At 45.2% G+C, this 22,043-nt stretch overlaps 1 protein-coding gene across 2 annotated transcripts in view; it reads right to left on the bottom strand.

The window, feature by feature from the left end:
- Deup1 (deuterosome assembly protein 1) overlaps window positions 1–22,043 on the bottom strand; it is a 68,796-nt gene that overhangs the window by 38,102 nt on the left and 8,651 nt on the right. For both annotated transcript variants that reach the window (XM_075967998.1, XM_075967999.1), the window contains 5 exons: window positions 14,153–14,324; window positions 12,494–12,589; window positions 8,223–8,354; window positions 2,152–2,265; window positions 351–593 (listed from right to left, as the gene is read on the bottom strand). In XM_075967998.1, the coding sequence (XP_075824113.1) occupies window positions 351–593; window positions 2,152–2,265; window positions 8,223–8,354; window positions 12,494–12,589; window positions 14,153–14,324 (757 nt within the window). The remainder of the gene's footprint in view (window positions 1–350; window positions 594–2,151; window positions 2,266–8,222; window positions 8,355–12,493; window positions 12,590–14,152; window positions 14,325–22,043) is intronic.

The following is a 22,043-nucleotide window of genomic DNA, read 5'->3' as shown; positions in this document are numbered from 1 at the left end:
TGGCGCAGACCCTCACCTGGCACTGCCCCTGGTGCAGACCCTCACCTGGTGCAGCCCCTGGCGCAGACCCTCACCTGGCACTGCCCCTGGTGCAGACCCTCACCTGGCACCGCCCCTGGTGCAGACCCTCACCTGGTGCAGACCCTCACCTGGTGCAGACCCTCACCTGGCACCGCCCCTGGTGCAGACCCTCACCTGGTGCAGACCCTCACCTGGTGCAGACCCTCACCTGGTGCAGACCCTCACCTGGTGCAGACCCTCACCTGGCACCGCCCCTGGCGCAGACCCTCACCTGGCATTGCCTCTGGTGCAGACCCTCGCCTGGCACCGCCTCTGGCGCAGACCCTCACCTGGCATTGCCTCTGGTACATCTTCAGTTCTTGTAGCAGCTTCTGGTTTTCATCCTGTAACTTGCTCCTGCTCAGTGCTATTTCACTCACCGCCGTCTTTAACTTTTCAATAATAAACTCATCTCTCTGGCTGGCTTCACAGCCAGGATCTGATTCGCACACCAGACGAGGAATCTCAGGGCTGCTGTCCTCTGGGCATTGCTTCTTACCATTTAGCTGAGTTTGGTAATTTTGTGCCTGTTTCTGAGAAATATGATAATCAAGTAAATGAAGCAGCGAATATCATATTTAAGCTTCCATGCAGTCAGAGAAGTAAAGAAATTAGTAAAGATATCTGTCAGTACTAAGCTTGGCTTGTGCAGTATAGCATTATGCTTGTTTATAATCTCGATTTCAGATGATATGAGGAGAAAATGTATTTGCATAATTTTGGAGTAGGGAAGGGGTCTGGTATTAATCAAGAAAGAAAATCTAGAAGCTATAATAAAAAAAAATGTTAATTCAACTGCATAATCATGATAAAGAAATAAAAACCAGAAACAGATTGGGGGGGAAAAGCAGTTGCCAACACATAACTGTTATTGGTAATTCCTAATGTATAAAACCTACATATCAATAGGGCAAGCTAGTGACACAGCAGAATGCACTGAGCATGGGGAAATGCTGAAGGGGAAAGTAAAATGAGGACATGCCCAGCCTACCGGTGAGTAAGGACATGTCAGACAAACCATAGAGACATCCTACCGTGGGTAAGGACATGCCACACAAACCATAGAGACATCCTACCGTGGGTAAGGACATGCCACACAAACCATAGAGACATCCTACCGTGGGTAAGGACATGTCACACAAACCATAGAGACATATCCTACCGTGGGTAAGGACATGTCACACAAACCATAGAGACATATCCTACCGTGGGTAAAGACATGCCACACAAACCATAGAGACATCCTACCGTGGGTAAGGACATGTCACACAAACCATGTACACATATCCTACCATGGGTAAGGACATGTCACACAAACCATATAGACGTATCCTACCGTGGGTAAGGACATGTCACACAAACCATGTACACATATACTTCGTTTTGTTTTTGTTTTGTTGCTGTTGTTGTTTGTGAGTCAGAATCCTGTTATATGCTGCAGGCTTGCCTCAAACTCATGACCCTCCTGCCTTTGGACCCCAAGTGCAGGGTCTAAGTGTCTTGAGCCACCCAGACCCCTCCCCTGAAGATTTCTAACTGCCAGATTCCACCCACAGAACACTCTAACTACCCTAACTGCTGGACCCTGACCCCACCCTACAGAGTAATAAACCCAATCTCTGTACACCAAATCCCATCAATCTCCATTCTGGAAAGCTCCACCCCTTTCCCAAGGAACTCTGTATGAGCCCTGCATCCTGTTCTGTTCGCTGCTGTTTCCCACCCTAGCAGAGGCAGCCATCCCTGTTTCTGTTTTTCCTCCCGACAAATCTCATGTGTGAGGATTGTTGTGCAGTGTGACTTTGTGGTACTCTTTGGCTCCTGGCTGCCAGGATACCTTTCCACCCGAGCTGTAATGCTGACACAGGGATAAAGGCGTATGTTGTCTAAAGATGTAACAGCAGCAGACTTTGGGCCACAGCCAGAGACCATGGTCGCAAGGGGCTCATGCACATAGTTGAACTGTCACCAGGCCCACGATGGCTGCTGGCCCTTAGTTCACATTTCCATGAGTAAGTAGATTCTATACTGAATGCAAGGATGGCAGTAATTAATCTCTAATTATAATTTCCAATTTAGACAATAGTTTACCTGAAATTGATTGCATTTTTCAGATAGTAATTTTTGTTGAGCATCCAAAGATACTAGGTGAGTCTGGTAGAGGATCTCCTGTTTGTCCCATTCCCTTGACTTTGCTCTAAATTCCTTTGGAATGGGGAAGGGAGAGATAAACAAACAGAAAAGGATTATTCACTAAAAGTACAGTGAACAAGGCTTTTTTTCTTCATTAGGAGGAAAAAAAGCAAGTATATTCTTTACCTTTTAGGATAGCAAACAAGAACATGACGGAATTACACACTGACTGATTGCTACAGGTCCTGTGTCCTGCCTCTGAACCACTTGGACCAGGGAGTTTTATTTCAGATGTTTACTTGCATGCTTATAATGAGATGCCTTGTTGATGCCATCCAAGTCTAAACACACACTCGTCTGCTTCACACACCCTGTGTGTACTCTGACAAAAGGTGATGGTATGTACCCTGTTTAATATACCCATGTTGTGGCCATCCATATTACTTGTGACATTGTGTCTGCGCGCGAAAGCCTGGGATTCTGGAGCATTTGGGAACGTTAAATTTTCAGAATAGGTGTATTTAACCTGTGTATTTCAGTTTTTAAAAGACATTATGGATTTTTAACATACATAGAAACATACTGAAACCATAGATCTCTCGCATGGCAGAGGTCAAGTGCTGACGAGGGAGAGTCAAACCACCATTGGCATCCGCTGGCACCTATCCACTTCTCCGGTGTGTCTCCCTTCCCTTCATTCTCTACGCGTAGCCACTGGACATTTTCCTTCATCACTTAAGCGGTGGATCTAGGAGATGCTCAGCAATTAAGAGCCTGTACTACTCTTGCTGAGGGCCATCTGGGCCCAGGGCATCGGCCACCAGCAGCATCAGCATTCACATGTATGCAGCCCCATAGTTAGAAATAAAATAGTTCTTTTAGAAGACGTCCGTTTATCAAGTTCTATGAACTCAGTGTTTGTGCATCTTTTATCACGTATGTTGAAGCCTATGCTCACTGTTTTGAAATTGAAAGTTGGGCCTCTGGGAGGTTGTTGAGTTATGATCCTGGAGCTAGGGTGGGTTGAATTAGTGTCCTTGTAATAAAAGATTAAGAAAATCAAATGTCTCTCTGTAGTCAAACAATTCAAAGAAAACACAATAACATACATAAACCAGATTCTATATGTATTTTCCATCTTTACATGACTTTTTTTACTCTATTACTTTTTAATATTTATTTTATTATCTTTTTTCCTTTAATCTATGACCATATGTATACTTTCATCTTTCTCTCTCAAGTCCATGTACATTATCCAACACTGTGACCTATTCAGATGTCTTTTTCATCTGAATCTGTCTTATTGTGTATCTATAATCATTTTCTGACCAAGAGCACCTATTTAAAAAAATGCTAAGTAGGAGTGTCTAGGACCAACTCCGCGGCTCTGCCTGTTGGCTCTGCCCTGTCCAACATGGTGGAGTTATGTTCACTGTTAGCTCTGTGAGCCATGCTCACTGCCCCAGATCCAGGAACACAGCGGGTCTATGTTGCCATTAAGCAACTAGTAGCAAGCTATTCACAAACCCCATTTAAGTGCAGGACCTTCAGAGCTATTCATGCCACCAGCACGAACCAGAAAGTCATCTCTTAAAGGAGCCACTCAGTTTCTCCTGCTAACACTGAGTCAGGAAGCCTCTCTTAAAGAAGATGCACTTGCCTCTTGCAAACAGAGCCCACCCAAGAAAATGCTGCTACCAAGAAGCCGTGCTTAACTCTATTCTTTTGTGTCTAGAATTTCTTCCCAATTCTTGCTTGATACCTGTTTTGTTATATGTAATTTTATTATGTTAAAGTTAAAACCTTATTATTTAGATAGAAAAGGGAAAATGATGTGGGATTTCCCCTCTGTGTGCAATGAATATGTTTTTTTTTAAATCATTGGTTAATAAAGAAGCTGTTTTGGCCAATGGCTTATCAGAGTGAAACCAGGTGGGAATCAGAGCAGAGATATATAGAGAGAGTAGGCAGAGTCAGAGATGCCATGTAGCTAATGAAGGAGAAAGATGCCGGAACCTTACTGGTAAGCCACAACCTCATGGTGACACACAGATTAATAGAAACAGGTTAGTTTAAGATATAAGACCTAGGAAGACGCCTAAGCCATTGGCCAAACAGTATTGTAATTAATATAGTTTCTGTGTGATTATTCAGGTCTGGGTGGCTGGGAAACCAATGAGCAGTTACCACTTACAGAAAAGAGATGAGGAAGATCCCTGATGTTGACTTCCGGCTTTTACACATGCTTGCATTCTCATGACCACACACACACACACCCAATCAAAGATAAGAATTTCCTCCCATTCCCCTATTTCCTGCTGTTGAACCAAGAGGAGGTCATTGTTTGAATCTCAACCTGTTGGCCCTTCGTCTAAGCTATCAAGCCTCTGCATTCTGCTGTTGTAGCCTGAGCTAATGTTGGCTTTATTGGCCTCTGGCTTTCAAAGGCATTTTGTATAGGGGGAAGCTAAAATCAACTGACTTGGGGGGCAGAGAACACATCTTGGCCTTCATTCACATGTGTGAGCTGGGGAAGAAAGTGTGGGACTAGCTGGGTACAGCACACGCAGCTACACAGTGCCCACTCAACGCAGGCAGCCTGGAGCATGATGGCACAATGCAGCACTGTGAGCGACAGACACGGCTTCAGAGGTGCCAGAGAAGACAGCCTGCACCGCTCTTCCGGCTGCGCTGGGCACTGCAGTGTCTTCTGTCCAGGCTTTAGAAAGCTAGCAGGGAGGACTTCACGCTCTAAGCTCTGCTTACAGCACCTGGTTTGGACCTATTTCATGACTAACCCCTGCCCCGCTTCTAAAGTAGAGGAGGAGCACACACACAGAAACAAGCCCTTTGCAGTACACAAGTACAATAAGATTGTCACAGGAAAGCCAAGGGGATATTTTTTCTACTATGTCAAGTTGGAACATGGCGTGTTTGGCCAGGGTGTTTTGAAAATGGCTGGAGGGGCTGACTGGGCTATCCTGGTAAAGAAACATGTTGATTCTGAGGATGCAAACTGTACCTTGCTTAGAATGAGAAAAATAGCTTTTCATATTTCCTGCACAGAAATGATTTTGAGGAATATTTGGAAGAATTTAAGTACTTTTTTCATAGTTCTAATCAGTGAAGGAGGTCTGCAGTGAAGTAGACTTTGTAGGAATTAAGGGCAATCTGAATCAAGTGGAGAGAACATGTCTGGAGAAACGCAGGCACAGCACACCTTAGGACAAACTCTATTTACTAGGGCAATGGGGACAGTCCATTTAGAGCTATGGACTGATTTGACACTCGATGATGTAAAAATTAAGAATGAGTCTTCAGCAACAGTTACACATCTACAAAATTAGCTTCTAAATAGAGGATGGAAACATTTACAAATCAACACAAATTAGATTTTGAGAATGTGATTTTAATATTTATGACGATGTCATGAGGAAACCTATTATTTTGTATGCTAACTTTAGGAATTAATTATTTTTTTAGTTTAAAAATAACTCTTTGGGGAAAAATAGCAAAAATGGAATAAGATTTAAACAGCAAATATGCTTTCTTTTTTTAAATGTTTCAGATAGGGTCTCACTGTTCAGCCAAGCTGGCCTTGTCAAGTCCTTCTGCCTTTACCTCTCGAGTGCTGAGATTAGCAGTATGACCCACATGGCCAGTTTAGAAAATATTTTTTAGATCATAAATATACTTATCTTCACATACTCAACATCCACAAATAATCTTAAATAGCCCCTAGAATGTTTTAGGGGGAGGCAGTAGCATTCACGTTAGCTCATAAGGGCTAACATAGGCATGTCTGCAGTCTAGGGTGGCTAGCCAGCGTCACAGACGTACCGTGGGTACTCAAACCGTCCAGATTCCTTTGCTACTAGAGGCTTTCAGGGTTAGGCAGTCAGCATGGTGTAGTCGGCAATGTGGGACTCCCTGAAGGCCAGCAATGGGCAAGTCACCCAGCCCAACAGGGAATTCTTTTTTTATTTTTTTTTGAGACAGGGTTTCTCTGGTTTTGGAGCCTTCCTGGAACTAGCTCTTGTAGACCAGGCTGGTCTCGAACTCACAGAGATCCGCCTGCCTCTGCCTCCCAAGTGCTGGGATTAAAGGCGTGCGCCACCAACAGGGAATTCTTACGACTACAAAGCCTTCCCTGAGCTACCTAGGTTGCCAGTCGGTTATGTCATTAAACCGAGTGTTTCTGGTGATAACTGGGGTTAGTTTTTAGTGGTGGCTGTTTTAAAAGAGCCCTTCTTCTGAGCCCCAAGAAACAGTGCCGAGTGTCGTGTCAGCGATTCTACACATCACAAAATGGCCTCAACTCTTTATTAGTATTTTTTTCATACTCACATAAAAATGGAGAGTAACCAAACCACATGATCTTTACAGCTTAACAGTCACGAACAGTCTTTCTCATTTCTCACTCTTATTTCTTGAAGTTTTTAAGGGAACTTTCTGAATGCATGCATTTTCACCCCCCTAAATGTGCCAGCATGTATCTAAATATAAAAGTGTGTGTGTGTGTGTATCCCCCTACAATATTAACTATAAAGACTTTTCTGGTGTGTGTGTGTGTGTGTGTGTGTGTGTGTGTGTGTGCATTAGGAGGGCATAGGGCAGTCTCAGGTGGTATTTTTCGGAGCAGTCTCCTTTGTGTTTTGATTTTGTGTCTCTCTTGACCTGGAACGTAGTGATTAGATGAGGCCGACTGGTCAGTGTGCCCCGGGATCCATCTGCTTCGTGCTCCTTGGTGCTGGGATTACAGCTGTGCACCACTATGCCCAGCTTCTAGACCTAGGGGGAGCTTGAGCTTAGGTCCTCGTGCTTGTGAGACGGGCACTTCACTGACCAAGCTGTTCCCCAGCCCCACTGGCCTAATGCACTGATCAGAGATGGAACTTCTGAGGCTAACACGGCCTAAATGTCATAGTAGTCAGCGAGCAGGGTAAGGGTGATCTGTGTGATTAGCATGATGTTCTCCCACTGCACACACCGTCTCTATGTTATTACTGTAGCATCGTGTGTGCTTGTTTGAAAGCTATCTCCTGCATGCTTTTTCCAGACGCCCGTAAGAAAAACAGCTATGTCGGATGCCTATAATCCTTCAAGTTACACGGTAATTAGTCAAGACTCTTGCGTAAATATAAACATATTCCTGAGGTGTTGTCAGAAACATGTATTTGAATGTGGGTCCCCTCCAGAAGCCCACAAAGGACCAACCAAGAGGACAATGGATATTCTGTCTGACTTTCATGTCAAGAAGGGGTGAGTTCTCCAGAGTCTGTGTTTAAGTACCTCCTGAGAGGTAGTCCCCTCTGTGAGAGGCTAGGAGTAGGTGTCAGGATTTCCTTGAATGCCTTTAGCTGGGTGATAGTGGCTTTGTATCTGAGGAGCTCCATCTTACCCAGCAAGGCATAGAACCTGTGGGCCTTCTACCACCGCTGCTAGTTCCAGGGCTGGGATCTCAAACTGCAATTCTCTCTGCGTTGACAAACCAGATGTCAGGAGCTCATGGAGACACCATCCCTTACACAGGAAGAATGGCAGCTGGTTTGTGTTAGCTAAAGCTATAACATTAAAAGGGTGAGAAGAAAGGTCTCTTTTCAGAGATGGATCTTAGAAATTTTCAGCCACACAGGAGAACTTAAATGGAGTGGCATTAGGCCTTTAAAGAAAACCAAACAAAAAAACAAAAAAAGCTGGGACATCAGGCCCTATTCTGAAAACACTTTTGAGGCTCTCCTAATACTTAAATGGACATTAAAAGATTTATTAGGTATTCGATTTAAGTGACCCCAGGGTGCCCTTCAATTTCACTCAACAGTGGCAAGAGTCTTTGTACTTTCGTTTATTTCAGCTCTCCCAGTATGTGTGTGCGTGTGTGTTATAAATCATAGTTATTTCTGAATTCACAAAGTGCCTGAAGTACAAGGTGCCCTGAGAGGACATACTGGGTGCCATGCGCCTGGAGACCTCGCCCACTTCTCCAGCACACCGTCTTCAGAACACAAGAACTGGGAATGTGTGCTTACCTCCAGCTTCTGGTTCAAACTGCTCAGCTCGAAGGGTATTTCTTCTTTGCTGGAGGCTTCCTTTCGGTGAACTTGGTTTTGCTTCATCTGGTGTAACCTCAGTTTTTCAAAGTTATTGGTTAGCTTAGAAAACTGTAGATGACAGGAAATAGCACCAGTTACTTCCAGTTGGCCTTCCCAACCGCCCTTTGTCGCGCGGCTTTTCCAAAACGAAAGTCAGGATTAGAAAGTGCAGGAAAACTTATATGTCCCGATTAGTGAGGATGGCACCTGCTATTAAAACTCAGCCACTGAGGCTGAGCATGGCTCCTGTGAGTGGAACTGGGCCTTCCCGAGCTGGGCATGAGCTGACGACTCACTTGGTAAATGTTTGGTTCAGTTTTGTTTGAAGGGTGTGTAGGCAGCAAAGCTAACAGACTAACAGAAATAACCCACACATTTTCCTCACTTTTCCTCAATGCCATCTTGTGTTGACAACTCAGTTGATGTAACAGGTGGCTCGTGTTTCATGTACATCCACAGCTTCATATTGTAGCATCTGAGGGGACATCAGAGTCCCTGGTCATTGTTTACATTGACTCTTTCTGTGCAGAGATGGCTATGGAGGTTGCTAGGCCATTGCTGACGGACTCGGGGTCTATCTCACAAGCTTCTGGTGCATCGGTAGCAGTCTCTGCATGTCTGTCAAAGGGCTAATCTCTTCCACTGAGTCGTCTTTCGTTTCTTAAGCATAGCATACTGGAGTTTTGTCTGTTTTTTTTTTTTTGCTTTCGGTTTCCCTGTATCATCATATTTGAAGGGAATTCCTTGAACAGCTCATTGAGCTGGGTCCTGTTTTTATGTATCTGGCACTCTTTAAATTGTACGGTTAGGGCCATTTTTTGTTTAATATAATTACGGATATGCTCGATTTAAGCGTGGCGTCTTGTGTTTTGTTTCCTGGCTTCCTCTACCCTGTGCTTTGGTTTTACTTTCCTGTCGTCCCGTGGCTCACGGGATTTTAAGGCTCCCCTGTGAGTTGTGGATAGTTTTGAGTCTCTCCACATCTTTTCCAGTCTTTTCTCCAGGCATCAGATTGTATGTGCACAGTCTGCTGTAGTCTGCAGGTATTTGACACTTCTCTAGTTCAAACGTGGAATTCTTATTCTCTTTTCATCCCAACTCTTTTATAAACAAAAATATAACATATTTTTGATTCACACACTGGAAATTACACTAGGCATTTATTTATTTTTTTAATCAAACAATTAGCAAAACTCAAGAGCAGAAGGAAAGCCTGTGGCCAGGGACCCAGGATTTTATTCCAGATGTTTTTCTGGTGCCTGTGAAGACCCCTGGTAGCCACTGTGTTAGGATAACGTGACTGCTAACAAAAGCTGGCGTTTCCCTCTGACTTCGTTTTCCTGTCACTTCTGAAGTATATTTTCTTTGGAACAGAATCCCAGAATCGACAGTCCTGTTCTCTCATCATTTGTGACCTTTCTGCTCCTTCACACAAGAGGTGGCTGCTACCCAAATTGCTTTTCTCTTCGCTGAGACTTGTCTCTTTCAAATGCTTCTGGGGTTGTTTGTGTCTTTTCTATATTTCTTTGAGTTCATCTTGTTTGAGTTCACTTAGCTTGGTGACTCTGTGGTCAGATTTTGGGGCATGTTAGAATAGTGTGTGTGTATGTGTGTGAGAGAGAGTACGCGCGCGCGCACATGTGCATGTTTTGAGACAGGGTTTCTTTGTGCATCACTGTCTGTCCTAGAACTCACTCTGTAAATCAGAATGGCTTTGAACTCATGGAGATCCGCCTTCCTCTGCCTCCAGATTGCTGGAATTAAAGGCGTGTGCCACCACTGCCTGGTGAGAATATTATAATCTTTAGCGATTTCAAACGTTTGTAAATGTTCACTGAATCATCTTTATGACCACTGCCTCAATGTCCTAGTCAGATTACCCTAATACTGCCACTGACATCTGCTGATCCGGTCTTCATTTACACTTGAGATCTGGTTTTTACTATTGTGAGTGATTCCCTGTAGGAACCTGGAAACTTGGGGACACTGTGTCTCAGAACTATGCGTTCTGACTTTGTTGCAGCAGGGAAGAGGGAAGGTCATGCTAATGCTGGCCACAGTGGAAGTCGGGTGCCGAGGGCAAGTGCTCCTCGTAGTAGCTGAGAGGAAGGGGCGTTTTGAGGACCCTCACAGTGTCATGCTGACTGCCCGTGAATGCAGGGCATGGGTACCCACTACTGCTTCTCAGACAGACGTCAGCAGAGGCGGGATGGGGTGAATCTTCACCTTGCTGCTTTACGAGGCTTCCTCTGACACCACCCTCAGGAGCTGTGGGTGGGGGTGGGGCCCCTCATTCTTTACCCACAAAGCGGTTTAAGATTCCAGGCTCCATGAACTGGGGAGGTCTGGCTGAGGTTTGACATTAGTAATATATTCCTTATCCACATTTGGTCTTCTTGACACCACTCAGGCAGGGGGCCTGGGAGTGGAGTTCTATCCGGGAGAGGGTAGAAATCTGGGTTTCCTACTCAGTGTTTGTTGGTGGACTGGGGTCATAGTTATTTTTCTGTGGCACTTGGCTATTTTTGAGTTTTTGTGTTGGTAGACTTCCTGCTTTATGGTCTTTCTGCTACAGATGACAGGATTTCCTCCAGCTCTGACTACTGCTTGTCTGTCTGCATCCACTATTGTGTCTGGACTGTGTGACATGCTAAAACAAATCCCAGGAGAATCACTGGTGCCCTGTGCTGGCTCTCAAGCTCCCCCAGCAACCTGTCTCTTCTCCCCACCTTCTCCCAAGTTCACATGTTGTCTTACAACGTCCAGGGCTTTCAACTGTGCTTAGGAGGGCAGCAGAGCACAGATAACCTACCTCTCCAGAAGATTCAGACATCCCCACACTGAACTGTCAGAGTGAATTTGGACCTGTGTTGCTATCTTTGTAGGAGGAAAAAAAGCCAACATTGATTGCCTCAAATTTTTAATGCAGCTAGTCTCAGCTCAGAAAACTATGCAGTTTCACAGTACAAGCTGCCTTCTAGTGGCACATGCCTGAATTGCAGGCAAGTTGTAGACCTGGTTAGTCCAAAACATTTTGTAACAGCAGTTAAGCAATGGCTTCAAATGTTTCCTCTTCCATGTTTAATGGCTAAATCCCCTTTCTTTTCTTTTTTTTAAAAAAGATTTATTTATTTATTATATATACAACATTCTGCCTCCATGTATGCCCACATGCCAGAGGAGGGTGCCAGATCTCAGTACAGATGGTTGTGAGCCACCATGTGGCTGCTGGGAATTGAACTCAGGACCTCTGGAAGAACAGCCAGTGCTCTTAACCGCTAAGCCATCTCTCCAGCCCCTAAATCCCCTTTCTAAAAAAGATATTTAAGGAGGAGCATTGACTGCTCCAGGCTCCTTTAACTAGGTTATTACATATGAAAGCTTTGCTTTTCAAGAAGCATTGGTGGGCGGAGTTCCCAATCATAGCACATTCCCTATTGACTCCTTTACTAGGTTAGGGACCTCAGCAGCTCCTGGGCCATGATGCTGAGGTGACTCCTGCCTATGAGACGTCTGTGGTAGGGGACAAGACTTGAGGCAAGCCTAGTGGGGAGCTCAGTGATGGGGACAAAGCAATTGGTACCCTCTCATGGCACGTACAGAGGCACTGGCTTCTATGAACGGCCCATCAGTAGCCCAATTTGGTTCTTCCAACCACTTACTTCAGAGTAGCAAACATCCATATTTTAGGCTGCTATGCAAGAAACCCTATCCCCAGAAATAACCATAGGAAATAATTTTGTGGGTTTTTTTGTGGGTCTCTTAACTAATAATCATTAAAAATATCTCTGTCTTCTGGAGAGACAGAAAGTTTTCTGTCTGGTAACCTGTCAGAGTGAAGGCAGTGCAGATGGTATTTGAGTTGACAGCCTAGTAGGAGAGACAAATCAGGACACAGAGGATACTAAAACCCAGAGACAAATATGCAATGAAGACACAAGAATGTTTCATTGTGTGCAAAACACTTTTTTTAAAAAAAATTAACAATTTTATAGGTTGCCAGAAGGGTGGTGGTACCACGCCTTGAATCTCAGGAGGCAGAGACAGGAGGATCTCTGTGAGTTCAAGGTCAGCCTGGTTTACAAGAGCTAGTTCCAGGACTTGCTCCAAAGTTACAGAGAAACTCTGTCTCCAAACAAACAAACAAACAAACATTGTACAGGTCAGACCGCGTACCCAAATCTGTGCCGTACATTTAGTTCTCTTACCTGAGCTCTGAGCGTCTGCAGCTGCCCTTCATAGTTCTGAGTCATTACTAAATTACATTTTTCTAGACTGTCCAACTTGTGTCGAAGTAAGCCCACCTGCATGAAGAACAAACTTTAAATTAGCTTTTTCTGAATTTTACCTTTAAAAAAGGAAAAGTGCAATCCAAGTTAAACTGCTGCACCGAGCCAAGAGTAAATATTTGTCTGGCAGTTCTTAAAATAGCCGCTAATAACTGCATTCTCAGAAACCACACGTCTCCAGCCTGGTCCACTGCCACGTACGAAGACAGCACGGAAGTGTGCTAGCACTGTCGCACTTTAAATTAAGATTTAGAATTTACCCTGTGTGATCTGTTTGGGAGGCTGCGCCATTGTTACTCATGTAGAACTTCTGCTAATGTAACACAAAGATTTTTCTTTCAGTTAGGTTCCATCCCTTACCAGTTTGGCAGTCTATGGATAATAGTTGCATTTTAGAGGAACTAACATATTAACGAGAAAATAAAATGTTTAAGAGGGTTTGTTAAGGATTTGAATTATCCTGTTTAAATGCAGATGAGACATCTATTACATATCTGTGCCACTGCAGGTCCTTGCATAGTCCAGGACCAGGGCACCTGCCCTTCTTGTCAAGGGAAACCACTGCCACACACACCTGTGAGACACCAATGCCCTCAGCTTTGTCCAAACCAAGTTCTATCTAGAAGTCACAGAGCCGGAAGGTGGCTGATGGATGCTTCTGTGGCATGTGATTCCTGACTGGAGAACTTTCCCTTTATGCCTCTCCCGGAGTCCAGACCTGTAGGTCTGCACATACTTTTTTGCAACCCCAGGGTCTACGGGCTCTCACATTCTCCCATGAGCACCAGCTCGGCAGTGAGCAGCCATGGGAGTGGAAGAAGCCTTTCTAAGTGGGCACTGTGGGTGTACACTGCACACCCACACACACCCCTGAACACAGGACAACACATGCACACTAGAACACACACACATGAGAACCTACACATGCACATACATCCATGCTTACCCATGCACATATGAGAACACACAACCCATACATACACATGCACATATGAGAACATACAACCCATATATACACATGCATAGACATGCACATATGAGAACATACAACCCATATATATATACATGCATAGACATGCACATATGAGAACATACAACCCATACATACACATGCATACACATGCACACTCACACACATCCACGCATACCCCCCCAAGAACACACAACCAAGAATACCCCCCCACACACAGGAGAACACACACGCACACGCACACACACTTACCAAATGCACTCTCCTTTGGCAATTAACTCTCGATATTCTTGTTCACAGAATTCTTTTCAGCAGACCAGAGGCAGCGAAAACTCCTGAACTCTACTGAACAAGGACAGCTTTGATCTCCACGGAGGGAGACGAAAGCGTTTTTTACCTTTGTTCCCAAACACTCTTACTTCGCATGTACCTTCAATGTCTGCTTAATTTACTGGCAGCACTGATGTAGTGAGCGTCTCCATCAGTGAGTGCCTGACTTACTCTCTGCATCTACTTGATAGCACACATTTACCACCAGCTGTGCTGACAGGGTTGTAAGTGACAAATGAGTGTGGAGTGTGAACTCTTTACTGACATGTGCTCAGTACCTCCTGGCCTTTCTGGTCCAAGCAAGTCTGCGCGTTGGCCAACTCTTGATCCCGGAGGTCTAACCGTGTCTCTAAAGCCCGCATCTTCCTTTCCCAGTCCAGCTTCTTGTTGCTCACCATGATGTCAATTTGTTCCATCAGTTCCTGGAGCTCTGCTTCACAAGGAGATGCTCTGGTGAATATACAAAAGTGAGACAGTTTTAGAAGGCTAAGATGGGGCGGGAAGGATTCCTGCATCACTGTGCAGCTTTGTCGCTTCCTCAAATGGCTCAGCTGTTTAAGAAGCTGCAAAGCTGTGGGTTTAACCCGTAAATAACTAAGGTCATTTCAGAGATGATAGTGTTTGTCTCAGTCAGGGTTTTTGTAGCTGTGATGAAACACCAGACCCAAAAGCAAGCTGGGGAGGAAAGGGTCTATCTGGTTTACACTTCCACACTGGATTCCATCACTGAAGGAAGTCAGAACAGGATCTCAAACAGGGCAGGAACCTGGAGGCAGGAGCTGATGCGGAGGCCGTGGAGGAGTGCTGCTTACTGGCTTGCTCCCCATGGCTTGCTCAATCTGCCTTGCTCAATCTGGCTTGCTCAATAAAAACCCAGGACCACTAGACCAGGGATGGCAACATGGGCTGGGCCCTTTCTATCAATCACTAATTGAGAAAATGCCTTACAGTCAGATCTTATGGAGGTATTTCTCAATTCATGTTGCCTCCTTTCAGATAACTCTAGCTTGTGTCAAGTTGACATAAGACTAACCAGCACAGTGCATATATATTATCCAAAACAAATAAAACCTTGTTGCCCACCTATAACCAGTACTAAGAAAGCAGATTCAACTGTATTGCTCAGGCAGTCAGTCAGACTGTATAGTGACTTCCAGATACTTATCTCAAAAAACCCCAAAAACACTCCCCTAAAAAAATGAAAAGCAAAATCTCAAAACAAACAAACAAAACAACCAGTCCCTCCACTTACACACACACACACACACACACACACACACACACACACACACACGCAAACATACACACACCCCACAAAAAATGGAATCAAACCAAATCTAACAAACTCCATCGTTTTAGAATATGCTAATTCTAGTAGATATGGAAATTCTGAACAAGTGCTAAGCACTTAGGGATCCAACAAGTGAAAATAGACACACAGACGTCTGTCATAACTCAAGGAGGTTTGACAGAGACACACTGAGACATCAGTCATGTTCACAGTTACATAGCTCATCTGTAGAAGGGTCAGAAACAGGCCTCAGCTTCCCATTCGTGGAGTCCAGTGTATCATCTTAAAATCTATGGTACTGACCACAATAAGCCCCCAAATCCTGTGTTTCCAGAATCGCCCAACACCATCTGAGAAGAGCTGTCTCTTTAGTTTATCCAGAAGGACACCGACCAGCCTTGACGTCATTAGAGAGGGGCTAAGTACAAAGTGTCATTCTGAAGTCTTTCTTGGTAGTCCTGGAGTAAGGCCCAAAGACTTTGTCAATCTTTACTTAAATCTTAAACCCACCAGGCAGTGGTGGTGCACGCCTTTAATCCTAGCACTTGAGAGGCAGAGACAGGCAGATCTTTGTGAGTTCAAGGCCAGCCTGGTCTACAGAGTGAGTTCCAGAACTGCCAAGGCTGTTATACAGAGATACCCTGTCTCAAAAAACAAAACAAAACAAACAAAACAAAACCAAATAAAACCCCGAGGCTGCAGGTGTCACCAGAGGGCAGCATAACTTGGTTACTTGGCTTCATTTTTACTCCCTTTCCAGTACAGAAACAGCCAGAGAAAGATACCCAAACCAATCGCCCAGAATGCCTTCCTTCTAGTTATCCTCCCTCTAACCCCTCTGTGCCAAAAGCCCCCAAGCACAGCAAACCCAGCGTTCCCTCTCCTACAAAGCTTTCCCACGCGTCTACGGTGTCTTGAATCTGCAAATTCACGTGTGATGTCTTCACCATCTACTTGACTGGACTCTAGAATCATCTAGAAACCCAGCTGTGGGTGGATCTGTGAGGGTGCCATCAGAGAAGTTTAACCGAGGAAGGAAGATCTGCCTTAAACACAGCAGTTGAGCAGCTTGAGTAAAAGGGGAAGCAATGAAGGAAGCCCAGTGTGCCCCAGCATTCATCTCTCTGCTTCCAGCTACAGACAGATGCAAGACACCCAGCCACGCTGTCTCCCTTCAAGTCAGGAGACCAAATAAATGCTCTTTCTTTGGTGGATCGAATGAGGACGGCTCCAATAGACTCGTGGTTGGAGGAAGTGTGTCAGGAAGGTGAGCTCTGAGGAGTCCAAGCTTTCCCTTGTCCCTTGTTAGCTCTCTGTCTCCTACTCGTAGATCAAGATGTAATCTTCCAGCTGTTTCTGCCACCATGCCTTGGTTCTGCTATCATGATGCTGACCCTCTGAAGCCGTAAGCACTATTAAACACTTTATTTTACAACTTGCCTTCACCCTGGTGCGTTGTCACCACAATATAATAATAACCAAGACATATCTTTAGGCTGATTTTGAGATATTTTGTCACAGAAAGTGTAAAAATAAATTATACTGAAAATGGCTACTGAGGAGTAAGGTCATTGCTGTGACCACCTGATCATGTGGTTCATGGGCCTTTGGATCTGTTTCACAGAATGGAATTGCTGTAAGCAGACTTTAATGGGCCTTTCTAGAGGGGGTAGAAGAACAGAATGCTAAGAGAGACGTCAGCAGTGGAGTTCAAGCTTGTTTCTATTGACAGCATGGCTATATTCTGTAAAGAATAGGGCTATGTTCTATTCCTGTCCTGAGAACTCGAGAGAGGTGGAATTCAAAGGCAAGAGACTGGCATGTTTGGCAGAGAAAATTTTTCAGGACAGTGTACAGTTTAGGCTGTGGTATGGCTAATGCTTGCTGCTCACACGCACGCACACACACACACACACACACACACACACACACACACACCCGTACACACATCTGCACACATACATGTGCACAGGCACGCACACACAGCACACACACATGCCCATACACCCCACATGAACACACGCACGCACATGCACAGACACCCATACACGCAGACACATGCACACACACACATGCACGCACACACATGCAAACACACACATACACGTGTATGTCCGAGAGAGAGAGGGAGAGGGAGAGGGAGAGGGAGAGGAAGAAGAAGCGCTACAAGCACAGTAGAAAGGCATGGAGATGTGCATTTGGTGAGAAAAGGAGTGTGATTTGGAAGTTGTAGTTTGAGCAAAGTTTAAAATAGAAGCAAAAAGTGGTGCTTTAGTCTCCTTCATGTAGTTTGGCATGAGAGTTCTTTATATCCTCGTTTCTTCCTTCAGTCACTCCCCAGCTACGCTATATTAAGGATTTCTCTTTGCTTCCTCTCACGGACTCTTTCCACATCCCCTAAGTAGGAGTCGTGTATCAGTTTTAGAAGAGTTGATTGAGGAGCCAAACTGGAATAAAAAGCAGCTCCCAGAGTCATCAGATTTGGATCCTGGGTGGGCTGTGTCTGCCTAAGGCATGCAAACCCAGTCTTTACCTTCAGGTTCATCTGTGGGGACAGCTCACAAGAGAGGGCTCTGGGATCGGGCCAGACCCTTCAGCTTTAAGCCTTTGACATGAGAGGCCAGAGGGAGAGGGCACAAAGGCCTGCGTGGTGATGGCGTAGTCTGGGATTAAATGTCGGGATATGACATCTGGAGAGGAAGAGGCTGATGACATCTGGATGGTGGGAGCAGCGGGGTGGAGGAGGGAGCTGTGTAAAGACTAAAGGTGTGGGCCTAAGCCAGTTCTTCAGCCCGCTTGCCTGAGTTTCGGTATTACATTGTTTGAGGTTCTTGTGTACTCTGGATATTAACCTCTTGTCAGATCTGCGTATTCCGTTGGCTGTCACGTGTGGTCTACTGGCTGCTTGTATTCTGTCGCTTGTCATCTGGGATCTGTCGATTGCTTCATTCGCTAGCAAGAAACTTTTTATGTTAGTGGAATCTCATCTGTTAGTTTTTGCTTTTGTGTTTCCTGGGTTCTCCATATAAAAAAAAATCACTGCCAAAATCAAGGTCCTCAAACTTTTTCCTAGCCTTTTTCTGGTAGTTTTCTAGTTTGGGGTCTTGCATTTCAGACTTTAATCCTTTTTGAGTTGCTGTTTGTCTCTGGTGAGAATATAGCTTCTTTTTTCCCCAGCAGTTTATTGAAAAGGTTACCCTTTCCCTGTGTTTCTAGCAACTTGTAAACATTCAATTGGTTGTAAATTCATGAGGTCATTTCTGGGCTTTTTTTGCTTCATTGATCTTTGTGTCCTTCTTCTTCTTTCTCTTTCTTTTTATTCTCTCATACATTACATCTTGGCTGCAGCCTCCACTCCCTCCATTCCTTTCTCCCCCAGATCCACTCCTCCTCCCTTTCCCTTAAAAAAGGAGAGCAGGCCTCCAAGGGATAGCAGCCAAAGATGGCATAACAATCTACAGTAAGACTAGACACAAACCCTCATATTAAGGCTGGACGAGGGTGAGTCTGTCTTTATGCTGAAGCCATGCTGCCTTGGTGACTGAGCTTTAGTGTGGTCTGAGGTACAGTGATTCCGGACTTGTTCTTTCTGCTCAAGATTTCTTTGTTAATTTGGGGTCTCACTACAGTGAGATCATCTATTGGGGGATCACACAGTGAGGATGTCTATTGGGGGGTCACACAGTGAGGACGTCTATGGGGGTCACACAGTGAGAACGTCTATGGGGTGTCACACAGTGAGGATGTCTATTGGGGGTCACACAGTGAGAATGTCTATTGGGTGTCACACAGTGAGGATGTCTATTGGGGGTCACACAGTGAGGATGTCTATGGGGGGTCACACAGTGAGGATGTCTATGGGGGGTCACACAGTGAGGATGTCTATGGGGGGGTCACACAGTGAGGATGTCTATGGGGGGTCACACAGTGAGGATGTCTATTGGGGGTCACACAGTGAGGATGTCTATTGGGGGTCACACAGTGAGAACGTCTATGGGGTGTCACACAGTGAGGACGTCTATGGGGGGTCACACAGTGAGGACGTCTATGGGGGGTCACACAGTGAGGATATCTATGGGGGGTCACACAGTGAGGACGTCTATGGGGGGTCACACAGTGAGGATGTCTATTGGGGGGGTCACACAGTGAGGACGTCTATGGGGGGTCACACAGTGAGGATGTCTATTGGGGGGGTCACACAGTGAGGACGTCTATGGGGTGTCACACAGTGAGGATGTCTATGGGGGGTCACACAGTGAGAACGTCTATGGGGTGTCACACAGTGAGAATGTCTATTGGGGGTCACACAGTGAGGATGTCTATGGGGGGTCACACAGTGAGGATGTCTATGGGGGTCACACAGTGAGGATGTCTATTGGGTGTCACACAGTGAGGATGTCTATGGGGGTCACAGTGAGGATGTCTATGGGGTGTCACCACCGTGAGGATGGCTAGTATGAAAAGAAAAAGACCAAGTGATAGGAAACAACAAGATGAACCTTTGTGCAGTGTGGGTGGGAATGTCTAATGTAGCCATCATGCAAGTTTCTAAAAATCGGAGTAGAACTACAACATGATCCAACAATCCCACTGAGGATTTTATACCTGAAGTGAATTAAATCTGCATGTTGGAAAGGCACCCACAACCCAAATTTATTACTATTTCCAAAAGCTAGGACACAGACTCAAACCAAACACCTCCCAGCCCAGCAGACGGCAGAGAGAACGTGGCAGAGACACACAGTGGAATACTATTCAGCCATAAAAACCTATGAAGTCCTGACATCTGTGAAAGCAAGAATGGAGAAAGAGGACATTTATGAAGTACATCCTCACAGACAGACAGACAGACAGACACCCACTGAGAGGACCAAGCAAATGTCATAATAGGGTGCTCGGTCTTCTCTCAGAGATTAGGCCTCATGGGACTGTTGGCAGGACTGGTGCTTTGTAGTGCAACACAGTGAATATGATCAATGGTAAACACCACACATCTCGGAGTGTTTAGGACAGGCTAATCAGTGCATTTGCTGGTAAGAAGTGATAGACGTTTGAGGTGACAACACTAATCTCCTGGCCTTGCTCACTCTACCTTGTGTGTACATGATTAAAACCCTATTGTACTTTCTGAATATATAAAAATGTCATTTGTGAAATGCTGTGGGACAATGCTCTTGTACCCTGTAAAAATTTGTCACTTGTATTGGTATAATAAAACAATGATTGGCCAGTAGCCAGGCAGGAAGTATAGGTGGGGTGACCAGACTAGGAGAATTCTGGGAAAAGAAAAGGTGGAGATGCTGTCACCAGCCAGATGCAAAAGAAGCAACATGAGACTGCCTCACTGAAAAAAGGCACCAAGCCACATGGCTAAATGTAGATAGGAATTATGGGTTAATTTAAGTTGTAAGAGTTAGTTAGTAATAAGCCTGAGCAATAAGCCAAATAGTTTATAATTAATATAGGCCTCTGTGTGTTTCTTTGGGACTGAATGGCTGCAGGACTGGGAGGGACAGAAACTTCATCTACAGTGAAATAAAATGGAAGAAATAAAATGGAGACCATAGAAGACACATGGAAATATCCAGAAGAGACAGGGCAGTACAGCAGCTGGTGGATTCTCCTCTCAAAGAGCTTTGAAACACAGGCTTCTGTTTGGTTTACTTTGTGTTGTTATTTGTTTGACTGTGTCTCACTCTGTTGCTCAGGCTGGCCCAGAACCCAGGATGTAGCTCAGGCTGGCCTCAAAATGATAGCAACCATTTTGTCTCAGCTTCCTGAACCCTGGGATTACAGGCTTGAGTCACATGTTTTCATGGTCTGGTTTTAAAAAGGACAAGTAAACAACATGAGCCTTGCCACATTCTCTAAACCAAGGCAGCTCTGGAAGGGGACAAAGCAAATCAGTAATAATCACATCATTGTTTCACTGGGGAGGTAGTGAGGAATCACCAAGCATGGGTCTAGAGCTTGGGAGAGAGACAACAGCAGCTCATCACATAAATATGAATGTCAGCATGGGAAGGAGGAGGCAGGGAAATAGCATGTTCCTTTAGGAGACGTGGAATCATAAGAAAATGAGTTTCCAAGGCAGGTGAGAAAGCTTAGGAGACCTTGTTTTTTTCAAAGTCTCTTAAGAAAACTTATTCTGAAATAAATTATGGGCTCTTTTCCCTGAGTTACTAGGCTATTGCATGCAATTTGACCTTTCAAAGGTGCTCACATCAGACACTACAGCACATGGAGACACAGATGTAGGCAGAGGGGTTCTAGAGGTGACCAGCACCCTCCTGACCAACTCCTGTGAGTTTACAATAGTCAGCGCGGCGCCTCCTCAGCAGAATGGTGAAGTGCTGGTCTCTGCAATTCGACAGGTCATAGCTTCATTGTTCTCTACCTCAAAATCAATTACTCAGCCACGGACATGCTTTCCCTCAGGCCCATTCCTTGCCATCTAAACACATTTGCTGTAGTCCTGAGTGTTTGCTGAGTTAGCAGTAGTCAAAGCCTATTTTCACGACCTGCATGTGATGGAGCCTCATGTCCCGTCCAGTCACGGCCTGCCTGTGATGGAGCCTCATGTCCCGTCCAGTCACGGCCTGCCTGTGATGGAGGCTCATGTCCTGTCCAGTCACGGCCTGCCTGTGATGGAGCCTCATGTCCCGTCCAGTCACGGCCTGCCTGTGATGGAGCCTCATGTCCTGTCCAGTCACGGCCTTCCTGTGATGGAGCCTCATGTCCTGTCCAGTCACGGCCTGCCTGTGATGGAGCCTCATGTCCTGTCTAATCCTCCTTGGCACTTGCAAGAATTTTAGAGGAGGTGTCACACACCCTCGTTCTAAAGAAGTGGTGCATGAATAAGGACCTTCTAAAAGCCT

Source organism: Microtus pennsylvanicus, chromosome 3 (genome assembly GCF_037038515.1).
Source record: "Microtus pennsylvanicus isolate mMicPen1 chromosome 3, mMicPen1.hap1, whole genome shotgun sequence".
Taxonomy (NCBI): Eukaryota; Metazoa; Chordata; class Mammalia; order Rodentia; family Cricetidae; genus Microtus; species Microtus pennsylvanicus.
This window is presented reverse-complemented; position numbering and strand designations above follow the sequence as displayed.